Source organism: Lacerta agilis, chromosome 7, assembly GCF_009819535.1.
Source record: "Lacerta agilis isolate rLacAgi1 chromosome 7, rLacAgi1.pri, whole genome shotgun sequence".
Lineage (NCBI taxonomy): Eukaryota > Metazoa > Chordata > Lepidosauria > Squamata > Lacertidae > Lacerta > Lacerta agilis.
Genome location: NC_046318.1, coordinates 46,751,735 through 46,775,572, shown reverse-complemented (window position 1 = coordinate 46,775,572; position 23,838 = coordinate 46,751,735). Strand labels below are relative to the sequence as shown.

The window sequence follows — 23,838 nt, the reverse complement described above, 5'->3', positions numbered from 1 at the left end:
TTGAAGCAATGGAATACAGCTGAATATGTTAGTGCGGCCTAATACTTAGGCTACAGTCCTGTGTCAGGGACTGAAAATGTAAAGCCCATTACAAAAAAAAAGGTACATAATCAGGCCATAGGACTCTCTATATAATTCTTGACGTGAGTTCTTTCACTTGCAAATAAGCATCATAGCTGATGTGCATCAGCAGGACTACCTTGCCCTATTGCTATAAGCAAAGCCAGGAGGATGTTGGACCGTTCGGTGGCACGGAGGGTGATAACGCCAAAGGGACATGTTATCTTGCACCCAGCCATAAAGTTCAGCGAGGCGTCCCTATACCGCAACGATGGCGTACATCTCTCATGATGTATGGCTTGCTGATATCTTACTATTAGGTATTGGTTGCGAGTGTGAGGGTATTGGCGGCGAGCCTTTTATTCGGCTCGATTGGCAGTTAGGCATTGGATTATCTCGGGAAGGCTGAAGGTGGGGGGGGGGGGAGGTTGGGCATCACCTCCCCCAAATGCTGAAGGGTACTTCATTAAATGAGTCCGGGGGGGCGTGTCCCTGTCCAAAGCCATGGTAGGTGAGGGCCAAAGGCACGCCCCATATCGGTGACCACAGGGTGAGTCCCTAGCTGATGTGCAGCAGCAGGGCTCTCCCATCGGTGGTTAACCCTTCCCAGACTGCCAGCACGACGTACTGGAGTCGGATATAGTCGGTTAGTTCCAATGCCTAAGCCAATACCGCTCAACATCTGTAACCAATAAAGTTGTGGCCATTTCATGCCCATTAACCTTACTTGAAGAGTCCTGTGTCTTTATTTCACCACGGAAGGGGTTGGGATATTGACATGCAACACAGACCAGGGCACTGAGCTAGTGTTTAAGTACTATTGTGAATGATCACTGGATATAGTGTAACTACATCAGCATAAAGCAACAGATGTGGCAGAGACATGTCTGGAGAAAGGCAGAAGTGACTTGACTGGCAACAACTCACTAATAAAGGCATTTTGTCCATTACGCAACCACCCTAGATGCTGGATATACACATGCAACCTGTTAGAACTGAAATGGATACACATCGCAGGACAGACTTGCCCCATTTGCCTCCTATAGGCTATTGTTGTAGTTCTATTTATTTAAACCAATACACAACAGATCAGTACAGCTACACTCATGTATAGGACAACAGCAAAGGGGTTTACTGAGTTCAGCAGCTCTGATGAAGCAAGCAAGCTGGCTGGCTTCACCCTTTTTTGTATCCTCTAATAATACCTAAAGAGACAAGAGTTCTGCTTTTTTAAAATAAGGCAAGCAGGCATGCAGAATATCACCAGACTCAGCCATATGCCAATATTAAGTAACGAGGTACAGGGTATGCGGTGCAGGGAATCTTACTTATTAGGAAATTCTCATATTCCATTTGGGAAGCAGAGCCAATATAGGAGCTTTCCCTCTAGCAAATCCCAGAGACACATCCTTCAGATCTGCATAGCGACCATAATTTATTTTATTCATTAATTGCATTTATATCCCACGTTTCCCCCCAACGAGCTCAAGGTGGCAACACATGGTTCTCCCCCTCCTCATTTAATCCCCACAACAACCCTGTGAGGTAGGTTAGGCTGAGAGACAGTAACTGGCCCAAGGTCACCCAATGAGCTTCATGGCCGAATGGGGATTTGAACCCTGGGCATCCCGAGTCTTAATCCAACACTCTAACCACCGCACCACAGTGGCATACATACCATACAGACACAAAAATAATCAGATGACATCAACACCATGTTAATTATTTCAGGAGCTGTTTTGGTCCTATAAAATGCAAAATATTATATAAAAGCTGTAAATAATGGTACAGTGGTACCTCGGGTTAAGAACTTAATTTGTTCCGGAGGTCAATTCTTAACCTGAAACTGTTCTTAACCTGAGGCACCACTTTAGCTAATGGGGCCTCCCGCTGCTGCTGCGAAATTTCTGTTCTCATCCTGAAGCAAAGTTCTTAACCTGAGGTACTATTTCTGGGTTAGCGGAGTCTGTAACCTGAAGTGTCTGTAACCTGAGGTACCACAGTATAAGGAGGATGTAGCATTCTTAAGAATGGCTTGTTATAATGATCTATTTACCCCTTAAAATTTGCTTTCCATTCTAACAGTGAATATTCTGAAGGTAAAAATTAGTATCTATTGGGACTGTAGATGCTTAAAGTAAGTTCCACCCAGCTGCACAAGGTAATCTTAGAGGTAAGATGAACAAATCTGATAATGTTGAAAAGAAATAAAAAAGGGAGGGGGGCTTTTATTTATTTTATAGTTCATCTCATCATTTTGAATAAGGGAAAAGTAGATGTGCTTAAAAAGCTCTACCCACTCTCTCTTACTCTCATCCACATGCAAACATTTAAACTTTAAAGTATAATTAGCAGTAGTGTAATAACATGCTCTTCTGGAGAACCAGGTGTTCTTATTAGCATCTAGCGTATTAAAATAAATTCCTATTTGCATTTCAACTGGGGAACAAACACAACTCTAAAGTGGAAGATAAGATTAATGATGGTAATTCGAATTAACCAGTGGCATACTTACAGTTGCATTTCTTCTGTACAAATCTAAGCTTACATGCTGTTCTGTAGGTGGACAAACGGATGCGATCCAGATCTTGAGCCCCTAGTGGCAGAAAATTATGCAGATGCTATGATAGTTGCAATTTGTGTATTTACCTCACAGACAAAAGAGAGAAAACAAAGAAATGTTCCCTTCAACATTTTCAAGGCTGTCTTTTCTAACCAGAGAGAAAGGGAAGAATGCAGTGTTAAAAATAGTTTAGCAGTGGATAAAGAATAAACCTTCTGTATCTGTCATTCAGGAAAAAACAACAAACCAATCTGATCAAACCACAGGCTGAAAAACAAAATGGCTGTGCTCCAATTCTAGGAAAACACTGTGTAATTTTAATATTTAACTATTAAGTATACAACAAATACCCACAACCGATGAGAAGCAGTTCAGAATAAGATATCAGTCATGCAAACTACTAATCTATTTTAGCTGCAAACCATATATTTAGGTGTAAGATTTGTACGAGAAGGTAGGAGTCCAAATTAAAAAAATTATGGGGCAATTGGGAAGGAGGGTCATGCACAGGGCCGTCTTAAACATATCGAGCGCCGTGGTTCAAATATCCCTCTGGCACCCTCCCCTTTCCCATAGTTGTCAACCTTTCCCCAAGCCTCTGTGGGGATCGCTCTCCTCCCGCGGAAGCTTGGGAAGGAAGCTGTATGCCCGCCAGCCATATGGTTGACAGGGCACAGCAGGTGGGCATGCAGGGAAAGGGGAGGTTGCTGGCAAAGCTGCACAGCTCCCCCACTCGCTGGGGCGCCCCTGAGAGGCCAGTGCCTTGGCGCAACACACCAGTAAGCCCAATAGGAAAGACAGCTCTGGTCATGCAACAACCTTTCTGGAGGCATCTTGTATTTGGATAATTAAAAGTCAAAAGGTAGGCCTCTGCTACCTTTTCATTAAGCCAAATTTAGCGGTTTTAAAAGTGTTGCTGTTTATAAAACTGCTTTGCATATGCATGTGAGAGAGGAGACTTCGGACAGCCAGTTTGAGCAATTGCAGCTGTGGGGAAAATATGCAAAGTCGAGCTGAATGAAGCTGGGAAGTGTTATATTTAGCTGATTTGCATGACCCTACAAAAACACAAAGGCCTTGCAAACAGCCTTTCCAAGAAAAATACACATAACCCTTTGTAAAACTAAAAAAGATAGGACAAATTCTGAATGCGCTAATGACATTTAACAAGTTCTGATTGATTGATTGATTGATTGATACTGTCCTGAGAAAAAATCATAGCATGTACACATCATGATACTTCAGGGAATGGATCATAACAAGAGAGGGGAGACAAATCAAGGGGAAAGTTCCGTTTGTGTGTCAATAAGAAATTGAAAGACTTATCAAAGGATCTAAAAAGTAAATATTATTGGTAAAATGAAAAGGCCCCCTCTATTTTGGCTTTATGATTATAGCCCAGGAAGCAAATATGTCCGGCCATGAAAGTTCAAGCTTCCATGCCAGGAAAAAGAAAAACGCACCATTATGCCTCCCCCTTTTTAGTTCTGCTCACTACACGTTTGCTTACTTTTCTCCTTTCTCTTCTCCATCTGCCAAGCATTGTCAACTAGATCCTTTTACCAATTGGCTGCTTGAATACCATCTGTCCCTGCCAGAAGCTCCCTTGAACTATTTACTGTCTCATCCTCAAAGTTTTTCATTTTCCCACAAGATGGTTTTTATCCTTGGTGGACTAAGACTTTGCTTGGAAGACCCTGTCTAGTGGTCCCAGCTGTTTCCCTCAGCTCAAGTGACAAACACAGCGCAATACTCAAATTTACTTTCCTCCTTCCTCTTTTTTTTAAAAAGAAACCTTCCTATTCCTATCAAGAGTCATATATCCATTCCTCTCCCATCTGGGCTGCAAGAGTAAGTGGGAGGGTGGTAGCAGCAACTACCACAGAGTATGACCCACTGGCAGCAAGAAAGCGAGTGGTAGAAACTTCTCTTGAGTGTTCCTCCACCACAGGAGCAACTCCCCTGTGAAGAAAGGTCGTAGTGTTTGGGACATTTTAGTTTAGAGGAAAGGCGAGTAAGAAGTGACATGATGGAAGTTCTCCATGGCATGGAGAAAATGAATAGAGAAAAGTCTTTCTCATATTCTCGTAACACTAGAACTAGTAGACATCTACTGAAGATGAATGTTGGAAGATTCAGGACAGATAAAAGAAAGTACTTCTTCATGCAGCACATGGTTAAACTATGGAACTTACTCTCGTGGTGTTAACCACCAATTTGGAAGGCTTTAAAAGAGGATTAGACAAATTCATGGGAGGCAAGGCTTTTGACAGACACTAGCCGTGATGGCCATGTTCTACCTCCATGGTCAAGAGTCAGTATACCTCCGAATATCAGTTGGTGCGAATCACAGGTAGGCAGAGTGCTGTTGTCCTCAGGTCCTACTTGTGGGTTTCCCACAGGCATCTGGCTGGCCACTGTGAGACAGGATGCTGGACTAAATTGGGCCATTGGCTTCATCAAGCAAACTCTTCTGTTCCTTATCTGTCAGCCAGATACCTGATTCTGCCTAATGATTATGTTTGCTTATCACTCAGTTGTATTACTGAATGAGAAACCCTTGGTAAAAAAGCAGCTTTTGTTGGCATACATCCAGAAACAAAAAGGATTGTGATTTTTGCTTCTATCCCAGATGAATGTAGTTTTGTTATCATTGTTATTTGTATTTTGGCTACCGCTCAACATTTTTTCCTACAAATGAAAGACTTCCGATTTGGATACTAAAGAACAACGAAAAGCAAGTTATCAGATGAATAAGCAACAATGTAATATTTTTTCCAAAAAAAATTGGTTTCATGTGCCATGATGATTAACAGTTTGCAGACAAAATACAGTAATACACTGTAAGAGCTGGCTGGTGTTTTGTGTTCAGCAGAACTGCATTTCTAACAGATAACATAAGCCAGCAGCAACTTAGAGTGGATACACTCACTTTTCAACATATGTATCAGGAAACATCTCTCTCTCCTATTATTATTAGTTAGGTGCCAGCTCAATGGAAGGAATGGAAGGTGTTCTGTTTATTAGAACCCCTCATGGCCTTTGACCTTCATGCCAATTACAATCTTGTCTTTGTACATCAAATGGGGAACAGTGATGTGTAAAATGTTAGAGACTATTGCTGGCAGATTGAAGAGTGGCCTCTTTGCAGAAATAAAAGATCAGCCATCATGGGTTGTCTTCACCAGTAACTTCTGCATCACATCTTAAAACTCAGCTAGGTTAAGCTCATTCTGCTGAAACAGGGTTAGTCGCAACTGGTCAGGGTTCAAGCAGCAGTGTTCTAGCAGAGCCTGGATAGCTCAGTTGGTTAGAGCATGGTGCTGATAACACCAAAGTTACACGTTTGATCCCTGTATGAGACAGCTGCATATTCCTGCACTGCAGGGCATTGGACTAGATGATCCTCAGGTTCCCTTCCAACTCTATGATTCTGTGTGAAACTTCTAAGTCAAAAACAGTGGAAACTGCCTTTTCCCATATCCATTCACATTCTATTAGGAGTAGATCTAGCTCTTCTCAGGAGTTCCCAAACTGTGGTCTATGGTCCACCAGTGGTCCATGAAGTTCACTCAGGTGATCCGTGGCATGTCCGCATTAAATATTGATTTCAAATAGTATTTTATTGCTTCTTTTATTTCTTTTATTGTATTACAATTTGAATTCAACCAAAAACCATACAGCATCTAGCACAGAGCATTACCACTGCTACAACAGGCAGAGAAATCATTAAGTGGTCCACCAAAACCATAATCAATGTTAATGTGGTCCATGGGGAACCATGGCTCTAGCTTATGCCAAGCTTTACACGGACCCTCAGCTAAATGTGCTTCAAGCTATAAGTTATTTGAAGTTAAGTCCCATTTAATTTAATGGCACAATTAATTTACACAACAACTAAGCTCAGCCAACTTTGTCTGGAGCCAACCCATTGCAACATTTATTTAAACATAGTACTGTCAGCTTCAGTTACTTGTGGCCCTTGTTCCTAGAAGGTAAAGGTAGCTTTACTCTGTAAAGCAAACAACATATTGGCTTTGGATTTACACCAGGGCATCTAATCTGGCAAAAGAGGAGAGACCCTCTTGATTAGCAGTTAGCTCACCAAGAATCTCAGCTTCTGAAGCTCTCTACTTTAACTAGAAAGCAGTTTTTTAAATGTATGTTTATAATCACCAACATTTGCAATCATCCTAAATCCAACTTGTATTATCCAGTTTTATACATCATGGTTCTGTAAAGACCTGCTGGATTGAACTATATAGCCAGGTTGCCTCACGCTCTCTGGTAGAGACCATTTTGAATGGGAAACAAGTGATAAAGCTTCACTTTTCTCCAAATATAAGTGAGCACAATGAAGAGACTATTGGTTTTGACTTGAAAGACCTGCATATGACTTCCACAGTGGAAATATGGGCTAGGTTCTGACATATCACTATATTTCAGCTTCAATTGCTCATTTGTGAAATGGAAATAATCATGGATCAAATTCAAACGTCTGATACAAAAGCAAACACAAGGTTTACAAAACAGTTTACACAGTGGGATGACAATGCTCAGCATATTTATTTGAAATTAAAGTTGAATCAGGGGTTGGCACTTGTCATTCCTCAGTGATAGAAAGCATTTCTAATCAGGACAGTGTTAACATACTTTAATTAAGAAAATGAAAACCGAGACACTTCAGTAAAGCTAGGAAGATTTCAGTCTAGGGCTCAAAAGTACAGGGCATCCACAGTAAAGAGGATCACCAAATATGTTTGACATTTGATGCTGTAAATGGGAGCCAGTGCTTATGATTGCTCACACTTCTTTTTCTCTCCAAGCCCTCTCCCTCCTCCCTCTCTCAAATCTCCTCACCTTGAATCTCTTAGCAGTAACTGATATGGTAGAAAACCAGCTTTTAAATAATCCACAGAACTACAAAAAGACAGCATCAGGTCAATTAAGTACACATTCTTGCAACTTGCCTCACACTAAAAGCACTTTTAAAGCACTTTAAAGCCACTGTTTTGCAGAACAACTGCCTATTTGCCCAAGGCACAAATCCATGCAATATTTACCAAAGTTACAGTCTGTCTTGCTGGTCTTTTGCAAGAAAGAATTCATCTACTGGGGGAAAGAATGCCACAGTACTTACGCATTTCTGCAAACAGCTGTCTCCTTTCTGCCATGGTGGTTCCTCTTTTCCCACAGTCTTCAATCATTCTAGACAACAAAAAATATTAAACATATCTTCAGAATCATTCGTAAGCTGAACACATTTGCAAAAATGTCTGAAATGTTCCAGTGTACTATTACCCCCCTGTTATATATCCAAAGAACACTTTGTCAACTATGTATGATTTAGATTTTGCCCTCAAGCACCTCCTTTCTTCTAGCATTGTCTCTTCCAAAGAATAATGTTTGGTTCTGTTTGAAAGTATCAGTGCCAACTTTTAAACACACCATTTCATCATTTTGCTCAGGGTGCCTCTTGTTTTAAGATGAACTGCTAAACCCTTTTCACAGGCAGTCAATGTGAAATACTGCATTTGAGTTGTCCCTACTAGGCTTTTTACCATGGGTTTATGTCTATTTTAAACAGATAATAATTTTTATACAGTGGTACCTTGGGTTACAAACGCTTTGGGTTACAAACACTTCGGGTTACAAACTCCGCTAACCCAGAAGTAGTACCTCGGGTTGAGAACTTTGCCCCAGGATGAGAATGGAAATCGTGCGCCGGTGGTGCGCTGGCAGCGTGAGGCTCCATTAGTGAAAGCACGCCTCAGGTTAAGAACAGTTTCAGGTTAAGAACAGTTTCGGGTTAAGAACAGACCTCTGGAACGAATTAAGTTCGTAACCCGAGGTACCACTGTATTATAAAAATGTGAGGAAATTTGAAAACAATACAGACTTGAAAAGGGGCAAGCTTCCTTTGCGGTGACCATTATAGCAAGAATGACTGGACAGAACACATTACTGTATATTGAAATTTGCTGACCACATGGACTTAAGGCAGGGGTTGAGGAACCTCTGGGTCAAAGTGGGTCCAATTTGGCCTGTGAGGTCATTTTCTGCAAACCACAGCAACGTCTCAATTAGCTGACATTGCTTCTGTTCTTTTGTAGGTGCCTGTTCCCAGCAGGATTTAACCCCCACTTAACATCTGACAGGTGGTTGTTAAATCCTGCTCAGATTGGTGTGCATGCCTGCTTCTCCTTGGAACAGATGGACACAACCAAAAGAAGGTGAAAACTACTGGGTTTGCTTGCTCTTAGTGCATGTGCCTATTCCTTGGGAAAAGGTGCCTATAGCGAAAGAAAGCAAACTCCCCCCCCCACCCCCATACCTGGAGTGACTTTTAAAGGAGAGGGAAGGTGGTTCAGGAAGCAGTTTGCTAAACTGGTCTCTGAAGCACCTTCCCCTTCATTTTAACATTGCTCCAGAAAGGGATTTTGACAAACAGGCAGGGCCACTCATCTGTCACCCATAGGGAATTATGATGGTGTCACATGACTGACAGCTGGGTGGACCCATGAGGTCAATTCTGGTAAGGATCTGGTTCACAAAGCCAAAAAGGTTCCCCACAGAAAATTATACTGCAGCTGGCTTCAGCTATTGCAACTATCTTATCTAGAAAAAACTCCACAAGGATATCCTGTTGTAATGTAACATTTTTATGTTTATGCCTTCCAGTAGCAGATTGGTGCAGATAAAATAAATTCTGATACAAAATAGATGACGCTGTACTCATTTTAGTGAAGTCATGTCACCTTATTTTTGACCTGAATACAGGCTGGTGAAGAGGAGGTTAAGTTACTGTGTTGGGTGAAACCACATTTGCAAAGTTACCAAGTTCAGCAATCCTTGAAGCTAATAGCTGAAATGGAGAAAGGTTATTGCAGAGCCCTGCTTGCCTTAATGGATTTACAGCTGCATCGTGAATCCCTTGTTACATTTTTTCTAATAAAACATTTCTCCAGCAGCAGTATTTCTCAGCTATACATTTCAGCATTTCAGCACTAATCTTTGGCAATATCATAAAATTGCTGCCTGCTCTTTCCTAAGGCTACTTATAATTGCAATGCACTTATAGCATTTGTTTGCACTCATGTAGATGAACTACCTATGGTTTTGTGAGGGGGAGGGGGGAGAGCTGTTGATCCACACCAAGTATAACAACTCAGTAACTGACTCCTCATGTTTTGCCTTGTTTTTCAAACATCTACCTGTTACAAAAAAATGAAATTTCATCTTCATGATTCATCTTTTCTATCAAAATAATATAGAGACAATCCCAGCAGGTTCTTTCCATTATACACACACTTCCAGAGATTCTGTAAGATTTGAAGATGGGATTGAAAATAATGCTTTGACCTACTTGTGTTGCTGGTAATAAAAGCAGCATTTATTTTTATTTCACTATAAACTATTTTATGTCAAATTCGCATGTACCCAATCACAGGTCTATCATGTCCCATTTTTTGAGTATTTTTTTTTCTTTTACAGAAGCATGAAATTCTACACATTGCTTTTTACATGTATTCTTCATGTATTCCATGCATTTTCCTTAAAATAAGCACTTCTGTGCACATGTCTTAAACCTGAAACTGCACTGCAATATGCTGGGAAGTGCATGATCTGATTGACTTTGATCTGCATCTGAAACTGGGACTGGTAAATAGGCCTATTCTCTTTGGACCAAGTAGAGCTGGAAACGGTTCAGAAAAGGGGGACATGATCAAGGCATTTGAGCAATTCCTGTATGTGGAAAGGTTACAACACTCAGGGCTTCTTAGTTTAGGGGGGAAAGGTGAGAAAGGGAGGACATGACAAAGGCATCTAAAAGTATGCATGGTGGGGGGGGGGAATTGGATAGAGATACCGTTAAGTTTTTCTCCCTCTCTAATAATACTTGACCCGGGGGGGGGGGTGTCATCCAATGAAGCTGAGCATTGGAAGATTCAAGACAGACAAAAGGAAGTACTTCTTCACACAGCACGTAGTTAAACCATGGAATTGGCTACCACAAGAGCCAGTGGTGGCCTCCTTTAAAATGAGGTTAGATGAATTATTGGAGGATGAGACTGTCAAAAGTTACTAGCCATGATGGTTGTGTGCTACCTCAAACACCAGAGGTACTGTGCATCTGAATATAAGGGAAAGTGCTGTTGTGCTCATGCCCTGCTTGGTATAGGCTTCTCATAGGAATCTGGCTAACCACTGTGAGAACAGGATATTGTACTATATAGAACTTTGGTCTGATCCAGAAGAACTCTTGCTATGTTCTTATGAGACCACCTAGAAAGGAAACCACCAGCATTCATTCACTCTGCCCTTATGCTTAGAGAAATGACATGATACAAATGTAACAGTCAATAAATCCTATTCTAAATGAAGAAGGAAGTATCAGGTGGCAATCCTAATCCACATACATTGACAAACAGCCAGCTGTACCAACTCCTCTAGAAATACCTGAAGAAGTAACTGAAACCACCCATTAGATGAGCTACTGCTACTTTTCAATATAAGTGTCTAATGGTTCATGAATACAGTATATTCAATAACTAAAAATAACTTTAAAAACAACAACAAACAGGTAATATTGGTAATCATTCCCTCTTATAACAAACTCAGTTGGCTGAGTGCCAACAGGACTGGAACTGAAGTAGTAGCTGAGAAACAAGATGGAGATACCAGCCTTCTCAGATGAAGCCAGAGGCATGGAGAATCATAACACGTTAAAAAAGTACAATTTCAATAGTCGACACCCCCCACCCCATCAGCCCTATGAGAACTGTTCAGGGGCCTCCAAAACCCACAATGTGTTGAGCTTTGGCCGGCCAACACATGAAACTAGGGACAGGGAGCAGAAGAGATGGTCTGCATGAGCCCCTTATAACTTTTAAGTATCCTGGAGGCAGGTCTAGTTGGCTTGCTGCAAACCTGAGCAAGAATACTCCTGTGTGTAGGGGCAATACATTCTCACCATTTACTTGCAGCTCCCACTGGTGTTCTCTGTTCTCAGCACATCATTAGAAAGCAAGCTAACATTGTTATGAGAAATAAGGAACTCTTACTTCCAAACTCTTAAGAGTTTTGAAATATAGCTATTTGCCCTGCCTGTTTTCTGTGTCTTTCAAAACATGTCAACACCAATCTGCCCTGCCCTATTTGAGTAGGAAATGCCAAGGTGCATTTAGAAATGTACGGTAACTCTCAGAATAATGGGAAAGTGTGGGTTTTGGTGGTTTTTTTTAAAGCAGATTTGATAATAATGGCAGCAACATCTCATACCCTTTCATGCAAGGCCAGTTTGAAATGTTGTACTTGCTCAATGTGTCCTGTGTAACAGGAAAAGCACATATGATAGCAGCTGAAGGTTCTGTATCTCCCTTGCCTTCAGGGTTCTTTTCATTTCATTTGACTAGGTCAGAAAAAAAGATGACATCTACCAAAGAAAGCCAGAGTGAAGCTGCAGGGAGAGGGAGTATGAAGTTCTGAAAGAGAAGTATCATGAAGACAAAAGGCTTTTCCTCAAGACAATGCGTGTTGACTTTTGCATTCTCTCATGTTGCTGATTTGGCCAGGCAGGGCTACAAGGCAGGCTGCAACATTTCACATGTCATTAAGCTCCTACTTAAGTCAATAGGATCTCTTGAACTGCATGATTAAAACCAAATTCACTCTAAAAGAAGTGATCAGTGACAGAATTAGGTTGGGTAGGATTGCTGGCCTTGTAATACTTTGGTGGTTCTGAGTCTGGAATGTGGTATATTAGAATATTATCATTCCATTGTTTTGACTGGGGCACCACTTCTTGTCTCTCTGCTGACAGTTTCCCTCATAACCAGCAGGATAAGGTGAAATTCTGGCCCAAACATATGATATTTGTATAATAATAATAATGATTAGATTAAAATGTTTTCTCATTGCTCCTCAAAATACAAAACTGCCTGAAACAGTTCTTCAAATAAGTGACTAGTGGAGTAGAAGAGCTGAAAACAATGCCAATATACTTCACATCTGGCAACCACTGTGCCCCTTTGATTTCAGATAGTGTATGGGTAGACTATCAACCCCAGAGTCGGACACGACTGCACCTAATGGTCAGGGGTCCCCTTACCTTTTATGGGTAGACAAGTTTAAAAAGCCCAGGACACAAATTTTCACGGCCCTCCACCAGGCACCCACTTTAATGCCTTTTAGGGGCCAGGCAGTGATGTTACTCTTCTCTGAGGCCTTTTAGCATTCTTCTACCATATTTTAATGTTCCCTAAATTTTATTTAATATTAGTCTCTGCCACACAAACATCAATTAGATGGATTCAGCTTATGTGTGGGTGTTTTAGCTCTTTCTAATTGCTGAATTGATTTTTTCCCCCTGGGGATGATATTATTTCTATGGTAGGCTAGATTGTTAGTGTGAACTGTGGTTTTTGTGTTTTGATGTGTTTTGATGTTTGTCTAATACTCGAGTAGTGCATTGCCTAGGGACAGTTGCCTAGAGATTTGCAGGAGGCGACTGACAAACAAACATGACAACTAAATAACAAATAAAATGAGCAATTAAAAAACCCCATTCACAGAGCTCACACTGAAGAGATTAATGAGGTGAAGCCACCAAAAATTATTTTTTTCTCCATAGTGACTAGTTCTAAGTTCTCTTTAACACTGTGGACAGAGCTACAGGTCATAGCTCCAATGTTAATGGAAAACACACATGTCAGTGATTCTATACTTGTGATCCTTGCTTTGCAGAGAGCTAGACTAGATGATCCTTTGGGTTCCGTCCCGCAATTCTATGAAAACTTGCATGAGCCAGAAGGTTGGTGGGCTACTACAACAGCTCAGACTGGAAGCCCTGGCTTGTATTGAAGCAGAGTGCAACTCCATTTCCCAATCTTGGAACTTTTCATCCAGTCCACTGCCACAATTCCTACCTTGTATTGGGGAACTGGTTCCTTGATGAAGATGGCAGTGGCTTAGACCATGGATGGCAAACCTGCAGGCCATATCTGGCCTACAAAACTGCTTCCAGCCTTGCACCAACCCTCTCTCAAAAGAGGGCATGTCTTTCTCATGCCCCCAACTTACTGGTACTTGCAAAGGGCCTCCCAATCTCACCTTTTCTTCTGATGCAAAGAGGTGGGATGGTGATGTATGGATTCTTGCAGTGACTGTACCAACAGTGCTCACAGTACTAGCATGTTGACCACTTAGGAAACCCATTTATTTTTTAAAAGGTGGGACATATAGTTTCAGAAAGTTAAAAAGTTTAACTTCTAAATGAGCACTGTGTATTGAAAGAAAATCTAACCATCAAGTTTCTACTTCTTGTGAAGGAAGCTGGTTTTTTTTTTAAAAACATGAGTGATGAATAGAAGCCAAAATTAATATGTGGCTACTTATGCATAATTTGATATTAATAAATATGAATGCTGTGCACAGATTTCTGTTGGAACACAAGTATGAAGCAGAGAAACAAAGTGCTAAATTAATGCATTTTTAAAATTTCTTTCTTCTTCTCACCTACCTATGTGTTTGTTGAGCTAAGTTGTACTTTAAACATTTCATCCTAGAACAGGAGTGGCTGACCCAGTAGGGCAGAGCCACAGCAATAGCCTCTCAGCAGCACCATTGCTGCCATTTACCAGAAGGCACGGGGCTACATCAGACTCAGGGTTGTGCAGGTGCATCAGTAAGAACTGCTGCTGCTGCTGGAGGTGGGGCTATCTGCCTCACACAGCGAGCCACTCCTGGCCTAGAATATTCCATTAAATTAACTGAATAACTCTTCTTTATGCTCATCACATGATACTGGTTTATCTTCTCAACATATTCTACTGCAGCGGGTTAATATAAGCTCCTTCATTATAAAGCCAACTTTGATACAAACCTATTCTGTTTTTCGCCCCAGAGAAAATCCAGCTTGTTCGGTATCTAGCTGATAAAAAATACATCACCATAGATCAGACGTTTAATTTGCTGTCCATGATTAATATAGAGCTGGAAACTTATTACAGGGAATATGCAAAAATAATTAACCAAGAACATATTTGACATCATTTATTTATTTTCTTACATTTATATCCCTCATGGAACCCAAAAAGGCACATGTGAGGTCTATAGGAGGCCTCCCTATGCTCACTGGAACTCTCAAGGAGGTAAAGAGCAGTGTGACACAATGCTCAGTTTGCACACTCTGTCCCTTCTAGGTTAAGAGTAACTTTCCTGAAAGAAACCAAAATTTGGGTGCCAGAACTATTATGACCTCCTCAAAAAGTTTGTGTGAAATTTAGGGCACCCAGTTTGGCCTGCAGATATTGCTGGACTGCTCCTGCCATCATCCACTGGTCACAGTGGTTGGAATGGATGGGGATTGAAGGTCCAACAATATCTGAATGACCATAGCCTCCCTTCCTTTCTTTTGGCCCAAACTACACATTGTGTACTTTGATTTCCTGAGCTATTTTTTCTTCTGCTCGGCAGTGCAGTGGGGGATTTGGATTGAGTTTTCAGTACAGGTCTGAGTAACCCTTTCCCTTCAAGCTGATTTTCCAAAACAAGTCACCTCACATTGCTATTAGCAGTGGAGTGGAAAACATAAATGACACTGCCAGGATGCAAAAAGGTCAAAACAGGCTGGTGGTAAAGTTCTGGAGTAGACAAATAAGGATCCAAGAGGTGGAGGAAGTGGTCTGATAGGTTAGTATTCAGGCCCCTTACCTCCATATTAACCTGTTCTTATGCAGCTTGGGGCTCATAGAGGAAGCATAAGCAATAAAAAGGGGAAGCAGGTTAAGCTAGGTGCAGACAAAGGTCTCAAGTAGACCCAGCTGGCTGTGCTTTGGAAGTTTCTATCTGAGCCAAGAGCTGGGGTCATATGAGGATTTATGTAGGCTGGCAAGGTCAATACTGCAGTTGGCTCAAAATTTCTAAACTGTGGATGGGATGAGGGTATTATTGAGGGCTCATCCTCTAAATCTGAGGAAGTCAGGAGAGGTATGTCTCAGACCAGGAGGATCTAGGGAGAGGTGCTGAGGGTCTTCTCTTCAAGTGAAGCAGCCTGTCTTTTCTCCTCATACGTGTGTTCCTCAGGGTAGTATGAGGGGCCTGTTTTCCTCTCAGAGCCTTAACAGTAGCTCAGGGGTGGGGGAAGATATTGGCACTTAGGAACTGTGGCTGGAAGAAAGGGTTAACCCTCTCATACACCTACTAAGGGCCCAATTCAAATCACCACCCCCCTTGCAGCTAGTTTTAGGAAAAGAAAACTAAATTGGCAGATCTAATTGCATGTTTCCCACAAAACTATTGGCCCCTAGATTAGGGAGTTTTAGGTTCTTTGCTCTGAGGTGGCCTTGGGCACAGCTTGCTCCACTAAACTGGAATTTAGCAGTGACCTATATATAGCTCTGGTAGATAAGGCTGGTAAAAAGTTTGTATCTTCAATGCTATAGTAATTATTAATAAAGAAAAAGAAATTAGAATGATGGAAACCTAAATTAAACTAACTGGAGATTTTTTGTTGTTGTTACGTTCCTAAATTTCCCCCCAAAATGAACTCAGTTTATTACTTTTACTCTAATTAATTGCTATTCATTATTCAATATTATTCATTATTCATCATTATTTTACAATAACACAAAGGGCAAAATGATGTACAGCATCATTAAACATAAAATTTATTTATACAAGGACACCAAGAAAATATATAGCATATAAAGCTCAACATCCAAGAGTGCTAATACACAGTTGAAACCAGAACACACTGCTAGAGACTGACCCTATTCTTCTCTGATACCCTCACCTGCTAAGGTCACTCTGAAAAATTATCGGTATGGTAAGCAGTACAAAGTGCAGTTGAAAAAGAACATTTCTAATAACCCCAAATTTATTAGTGTGAGGAGATTCTTTTCAGGAGCATTGTATGGGGGAAAGGGGGAAGTCATATATATATATTTTTGTAAAATGTTTTCTTGGCCCATTTTGAAAACACACAGTGGGAGTCATGCTACGTAGTCACTTGGGATGACTTTTACCCATAAAATAATGCTTTGAACTGAAGAAACAAACCCTACCAATTGCTTCATAACCGTAAACTGATTCTTCCCTCCCATCAAAAGTATGCATCCTTCATTGGAACACCTGCTTCCTGCTACTGCTAGTCAGATGAGCTCTCTCACACACACCTAACACAACCTCCAGAATTTGGCGCAGCCAAGAAAGCAAATGGAGAATGATGATTGAGGAATTCTATGAAAAGAAACTCAAAATTAATCCCCCCCACGTGAAGTAAACAGTTCTCTAGTGTGGCAAAACAGTCACATTGTGGGAATACATGCGATGGTAACTTCCCAGGTGGTGTTTAAGCATATACTTAATTGTTTGTGTGTGAGAGAGAAAACACAATTTATAACAACAGCCCACAGAATGCAGTACTGTATCAATGACAACCACACAGGTCTCCCTCTTCAGTGGCGTAATACTTTTCAATGTGTTACTTGAAGTTGGCAAAGGCATATCCTCTGGACTGTTTTAAAAGGGGATTAGACCAATCGCTGGTGTCTGTGCATTGCCTCCAGTACTTGAGGCAGTATCAGTTGCTGGGGAATGCAAGTTAGAAGAGTGTTGTTGTACTCATGTCCTGCTTCCCATAGGCATCTGGTTGGTCACAGTGAGAACACAATGCTAGACTCAATGGATCTTTGGTCTAACCCAGATGGGTTCTCCCTATGTTATAATGTGTATTGTACTGTGATGCAGACTATCATGCATACAGAAATATGGTGGAAATGAATGCAGTAACGGAGTGGTGGGGCAGCAGCCCTCATGTGACCTTCTGACAGCTGAGCTGCTTCTGCTATCCGGGAAGGAGAGGGGAGGAGGCAGTTGGTGCAGTGATAATGCACCAGTATAACAGAAGGATTGACTCTGCCTTTGAATCTGCACCACTGACTTCCCCTCCACCTTACCCCTCCCCCTCCTGATAAGCAATAGTGACTCAGCTGTTGGGAGGTCAGGTGAGTGCTGCCACCAGCATACGGCCCACTACTGATTAAATACACATCTAAAGCCTTCCTTTCTTGCTCAGTATTGTTGGCCACAGGCTAGAAAAGATTAAGGGGAATATGTATTCCTATAAATCCTGCTCTCTCGGGATGATAAAGTAGGTATTTCTAAAACAAATCCAAAGCTGACATGAGCTTATATAGCCCTAATATTGTCACATTATTTTACACCATTTGAGAATCTGTCCGGAAACATCACAGTCATCTGAAGCTGTTTTAATGGCCATTGAACAACGGTCTTTCATTCCAAGCATCTTCTCCCCTCCCCTCCTTCCTTGATCTCCCCCCCCTTTTCTGTACTTTCTGTTTCTCTCTCATGTTGCCCCTTTCAACTGCTTTATTCTTCCAGCCACACCTAGTTGTGCTGTGACAAATCATACTGCTTTCTGATCTCTTTCACTTCACAATTTGCTTTGTAGGCAAAGAACAAAGGAGCAAAATGGTGAACTCAGCTGGGCTCTAGACACCCCGTGCCCTGATCACTTCTTTCATTGCTCAATGTGCCCCGCAGGCTGCAAACTAAAACTGACCAAAGAAGTAGTGAACTTGTAGTTCACAGGTGCTACGAACAAACGGTTCAACACACCGCTGAAAGATACCAGCAAGAAGATATGCAGCAGTCTCAGCAGTGAGCGACATCACTGGAAGAAGTCTAGAAAAAGGCAACCATCTGAACAAACATCAGGTAGTAGTTTTCTTGGTCAGATTTACTAGTTACTTATTTATAAAACCGGTTACCTTTTTCCATAAAGAGCACCAAGATGACGTACACTAGATACAAAACCAATATAAACAGAAAAGAATAATATTACGCAACAACAGAAGCAATGTTATACTCATGGACAGCAGTAGCCAGCACTGCCTGTGAAGTTTTGCAGGAAAAGGGCACACCCTGTGTGGTTAGTGTCTTGGACTTGGACCTAAGAGGCCAGAGTTCAAATCCCCACTTGGCCATGAACTGCACTGTGTGGCTTTGAACCAGTCGCCAACACTCAGCCTAACCTACCTCTTGGGGTTGTTGTGACTTCATTGGTGGATACGTGGGATATAAATGCAATAATAAAATAAATAATTATAAATAATCTGAGAGGTGTCGATTAGATTTCCAAGCTGGAAGTGTTTGAGCAGGGTTGTACAAATAGGGATCACTTTCTGGACCATGTAAAAGAGCTCTGAAATGCACCTGACTGCTTTGAACATTATTGTATATGGGAATAAGAAATGGTAACTGGAGAAACCATCAGTGTAGCATCTACTCTCTTTAGTCACCCACATTTTGCATTCTCTCCGCTGATGGAGACAGTTGTCAAAAATTGCTGTGGCCTCCAAAACCTCCAGATTCTGGCAGAAGCGATCTCAACGTCCTAGGGGGAAATTAATTCTGCCGTTGTAAGCTGCAGCTGAGCACAGGGCACTTCTTGCCTTTTCCCTTTCACTTTCTGTAGCATCAACGTGATGTTGTCAGAGAAACAGCTGCAGGGAAACATTTCTACTGCAGTGGAGCACATCACTGGATGTATTCTACCTCCCGCATGCAAATCACAGGAAATTTGAAGAGGAACGTGGACAAGAATGGGAGATCCTGACACCAACCATTTGTATGGTCTTGATTCTAGGTGCATGCAGCTTCCTTTGACACGAGGAGATGTTTACACAGCTCAATTTAATTGCCAGCTTTTAAGCACCGATGAACCCCCCCCCTTTCTCACTGAGAAGCTTGAAATATGCCATACTGGTGACAAGGCAATCCTTTTTTCCGTACATGTTACTTCTCACCCTTCTTCTTGCATAAAAGGCTGGATCTAGACACATCAAAAAAGCGTTTCAGGAAAATGCATTGTAAACCTCATAGACGGAAATCATGTTGGCAAGAGACAGGACTCCACAGCTCCATCTGGTGTCACAGTGTTATAACACACATAAAGCACTCTTTCTTTACCAATGTACTGGTAGCTGAGTCCAAAGTCTCTACGATAGAGGGCGTGTTTTAGTAGAGCAAGTGGAAATTATTCGTTATCTCCACAAAACTCACCTTTTCTCACTTTAAGTTCCTGTTGCAATTGCCAAAGTACAGATAACTGAAGAAAGCACATATTCTTTCCCTGCATACCCCTGCTACCCACTTCCTCTGTTTTTTCCCTGGGCATGTTTTAGATTGTAAGCCCCTTGGAATTGAATCTGCCATACCTGTTCTGATCTGTGCATAGATGAAGCCAAATGAATGAATGAATGAATGAATGAATGGTATCTTTACCAAATTTGGTGTGCTGACCTTTGGTGTGCAATCCAGATTGACAGCTCACATCCTGTTCTCAGGCTTACTTTCATATGTTAATTTACCTGAAACATATATGTATATATTTAGGGAAGGTAGATGCTTTATCTCACTTTCCCACCATGCAATCAGTTCCCCAGTTTGGTGAAAGGGTGAATAAGGGAAACCCCATTGACAATAATGGAAAGTAATGAAGGCATGATTTTTAGAAAGTGTTCTAACAAGTGCCAATATTCTTCTGGAATTCCTGGGCCATTCACAGGACATTACTTTCTTATCATAAAATGGTATTCTGAATGTGCCCACAAGTAGTATAATCACCTTATTGGCAGCATTTTTCAGCAATGGCAAAGGGTTCACAGCACACAAGAATTAAGTGCCTTGTATTGCAGACATGGGAGCTGTGGTGAACTATTCAGTACACTGTTCCTAATGTAAAGCTTGCAAAGGTTTTTTAAACTCTTGTGGTTGTCATGTGTATATCTCATCTGTAGCATTAGGAAGAGGCCACGCTGCAATGATCTGTCTCATTTTCCTTATAAGTATTAATTGGAGGGATGTTTTGTGCTTTGTATTAAGATAAATTATCATGTTATTGTATGAGGGTGTGACAAACACACAACCAAAACTTTGGAAACTACTTTGAAATAGAAGCCAGAAGCAAATGTTTAACACAAATGGAATACTGAAGAAAGATTACAAATCTTTTTATAAAAATAGCTTTCTACATATTCTTAGATTGACTTCATGGAAATAATACTTTTGCCTTAACTCAGAAGTGCTACATCTTAGCTGAGCTTAGGGGATGCTTGAAGAATCCCATCTTTCTACCTTGCAGTATAAATTTACCTGATAGGCAACACCCAGACTGAAGTACGGATTGCAAATTGAAGATCACAGTGCAGTAGGCAAGTGGCTACCAAGGGAGGGGATTGACAATAAAAAAGAAAAAGAAATAAGAAAAAGACACCCAGCTTGGGATCGAAATGGACACAACTTTTAATAATTACAGATGTAAGATGGACTTGACATAAGTACTGATGCCAATTGCTGATTGCTGGCTGCTATTCCAAAAGGATACCCCCTTTTGACACAGATCTAAAGGGGAAATCCCACCAGTACACCATTCAGGGGTGTTCTATAGCCCAGCCACTGCCTCTGGGCTTTTGGACAGAACCCTACCTAGGCCCCTGAGATTTCCTCACCCACCCATCTTCCAGCTTTAGTCTAAGGATCCAACCCAATGCTTTTTTTCCATCACATGAGTCAATCTCATCCTGCTGCCTGCTTTTATGCCCAGCTAGCAGACCCCACAGAAAAATCCCCACTAATTAGCCGATCAAATTTTAAAGTTTGGTGGGTGATCCTGCCTGGCCCTTTGGCCAGTCAAGGCCACTGCTGACACCAGCAAGCTGCATGGGCTGACTGCCTCTCCACCCTCGTTCCACTGCAACTGTCGGGCTGCAATCACTGTCACTGTTTGAGTTACAGTAAGCAGTCTATAGTTATCCACTAGCTTTTGCCTTTCCTGAAGGTTTTAACATAACCTTCAACTCAAAACACATGTAATTTGTGAGAAGATACTCTCATGGCCTAAATCCCAGCCAAGACAAGGAATATTCCAAGGAAGTAGGGGGGAGGTGAAGGATCAGTCCCTTAGCCAATTAAAATAAATCCATCCTTGCTACAATATAGACTGATCAGCTGAAGCAAAGTGTGACCCTCTGCCTCAGTGGGAACTCCCAACTGGCTTTTGGACAGGAAGTGGAACTTGATATTTGAAGCCTCCCAAATCATGAGGAATATACCTAAATGGCTTGCTCTTGCAAAATCCCTCTTTTTTTGCTGGTCAAAGGAAGTCCCTCCTTTTTGTGTACAGCAGAAAGATACTGTATTGCACATGACCATCTTTAAAGCACCCATATGCAGAAACTCTTACAGGGCAACTGGCATGGAAGTTCTTGTTTCTTAACTGTCAGAATGACACTTAATAACATAAAATGCTTTCCCAGGAAGAATACATTTTGAGACTGTCAGTGCAAAATGAGACATGTCCAATGCAAATATCCAGAGTTGCAGTCCAGGCTCTGAATTGCAGTTAATTAACAGAAGTACCTCTTCTGACACTGTTCCTTTCCTCTCTGTCCTAAAAAATCATGCTGCAGTGCTGTTGTAGGTTTGTATGAGTGTAATATTACACAGATGCCAAAACGGATGCTCATTTCAACAGGGTATTGTTTGTTTTTTGTCTGATACCTGTACTTCAAACATACCTGCCTGGATTAAAGTAACCCTGAAATTAAGACAGCATGCTTATATATACGAACAATGTGTTTTGTTATTATCTCATGTTCCATATCTAAAGAGCAGTACTCCTAGGGAAATTTCCCTAGGAGTATTATCAGCAAGGGAAGAATGTCACCCAGACTACACCTATTAATTTTATCTAGTGTCACTTGGTGGCACTCAGAGAAGACCCACTGAAATGAATGAACCTAACCTTTATAAGAAGACCAAAATCATTACTGGAATTTTCCATCATTGGTCAAGTTTCAAAAAACCTCATGCAATAATAGAGGAGCAAGGCCTGAATATAAATATAAGTCTTGTAGATTTTCAGCAGAAATGTTTTCCAAATATCTCTGTTCATCCTCCTACAACAGCTGTGGTGCAATCACTCTGGGGAGAATTCATGCATCATTATGTCAGCTCATTTTTATATATCTTTAGTCACGTCTGATAACTCAGGATTGGAAATTACAGGCTGTTTTACAAAGAGAGGAAATTAACTGAATGGCCTTGATGTAGTCATTTGGGTTACTCATTCCAATAAATGTTATCTGTCTCTTAGCTCTGCTGAATTCTGAAGACAAACAGTATTAATAAATGTACAAAATGGAAAGGAAAAAAAACTTGATATGGAGTATATTATCTATTTGAACTGGGACCGATGGCTATATTAATGTAGCAAACAAATCCTTGAGTTAACAAAAATGAAAGTGGGGAAAATCCACTGCTATCAGCAGTCAATTGTGGGTTTGCATTTGATGAAATTGCTTAAACTAAAGGTAGATTTTTCAAACCCACTCACTCCTGCAATCAAAGAGTTTTGCTACAGCAAAAGAATTTTACCATTCCCAGGTTGATTGGTAATTTTTAAAATTTATTAGTCACCTAATACCAGCAAGTCACTAGGTGACAAGCAACAGATGTAAAACATACAGAAGCTTAAAACAACCAAAATACCAACTTTTTAGAAGCTTTTAAATGTAAAATGGTATAAGCTTTCACAGGTGAAAACCTACTTCATCAGGTGATGAGTTGGAACATCAAACTGAACAAAGTTTGATAAACTCTGCTTACAGCTGACCAAGAGGAGCCATTCTAAGACCAAAGTTCTAGACTCAAGGAAAGTGTTCTTCCACCTACCAATCCATGCTTGAAACCAGTTGAAAGCTCTTTAAAAGGAAATCAATTTAAGGTTATAATTAAAAGGCTGAGGCCCTGGGGAAATATATTCTTCAGGAGATAGCCTCAGATGATTGCTTCTTGGTATGAGAACTCTTATTTCATTGAAAGCTAATAGTTCAGCTAGTGGTTACAACATTTCCAAGGACTGTTACCCATGGTATTCTTCACAGGCAAGACATGCTATATTTGATTCCAACTATGTAAATTTTGCTTCTGTTTTCATCTTAACAAACTCTGATTCTTTTTGCCATAATATGAACCACCTTCCTGGTCTTTTTTGTTGTATAACTAAGATTTTGCCTTTCTTTTCCATAACGGTAAAATTCCAAAATCCCATTTCCCAGTCTTCAAACCATATTTTACAGATTGGGAACATGCTGTAGGCTCATTTGCACTGCCCTTCCTCCCCTGTT

At 41.0% G+C, this 23,838-nt stretch overlaps 1 protein-coding gene across 34 annotated transcripts in view; it reads right to left on the bottom strand.

Annotated features, from left to right (window-relative positions):
* The window catches only part of DTNA (dystrobrevin alpha), a 208,643-nt gene that overhangs the window by 86,117 nt on the left and 98,688 nt on the right, over positions 1–23,838 (bottom strand). For 33 of the 34 annotated variants that reach the window (XR_004427038.1, XR_004427037.1, XM_033155143.1 and 30 more), the window contains 2 exons: positions 7,764–7,831; positions 2,576–2,656 (listed from right to left, as the gene is read on the bottom strand). Coding sequence is in view for 32 of the 34 variants with exons in the window: in XM_033155143.1 (XP_033011034.1) it covers positions 2,576–2,656; positions 7,764–7,831 (149 nt within the window). In the remaining 2 variants the exon portion in view is untranslated. Of the gene's footprint in view, positions 1–2,575; positions 2,657–7,763; positions 7,832–14,507; positions 14,556–23,838 lie in introns of all 34 variants that reach the window. The other variant, XM_033155150.1, reaches the window with a different exon arrangement.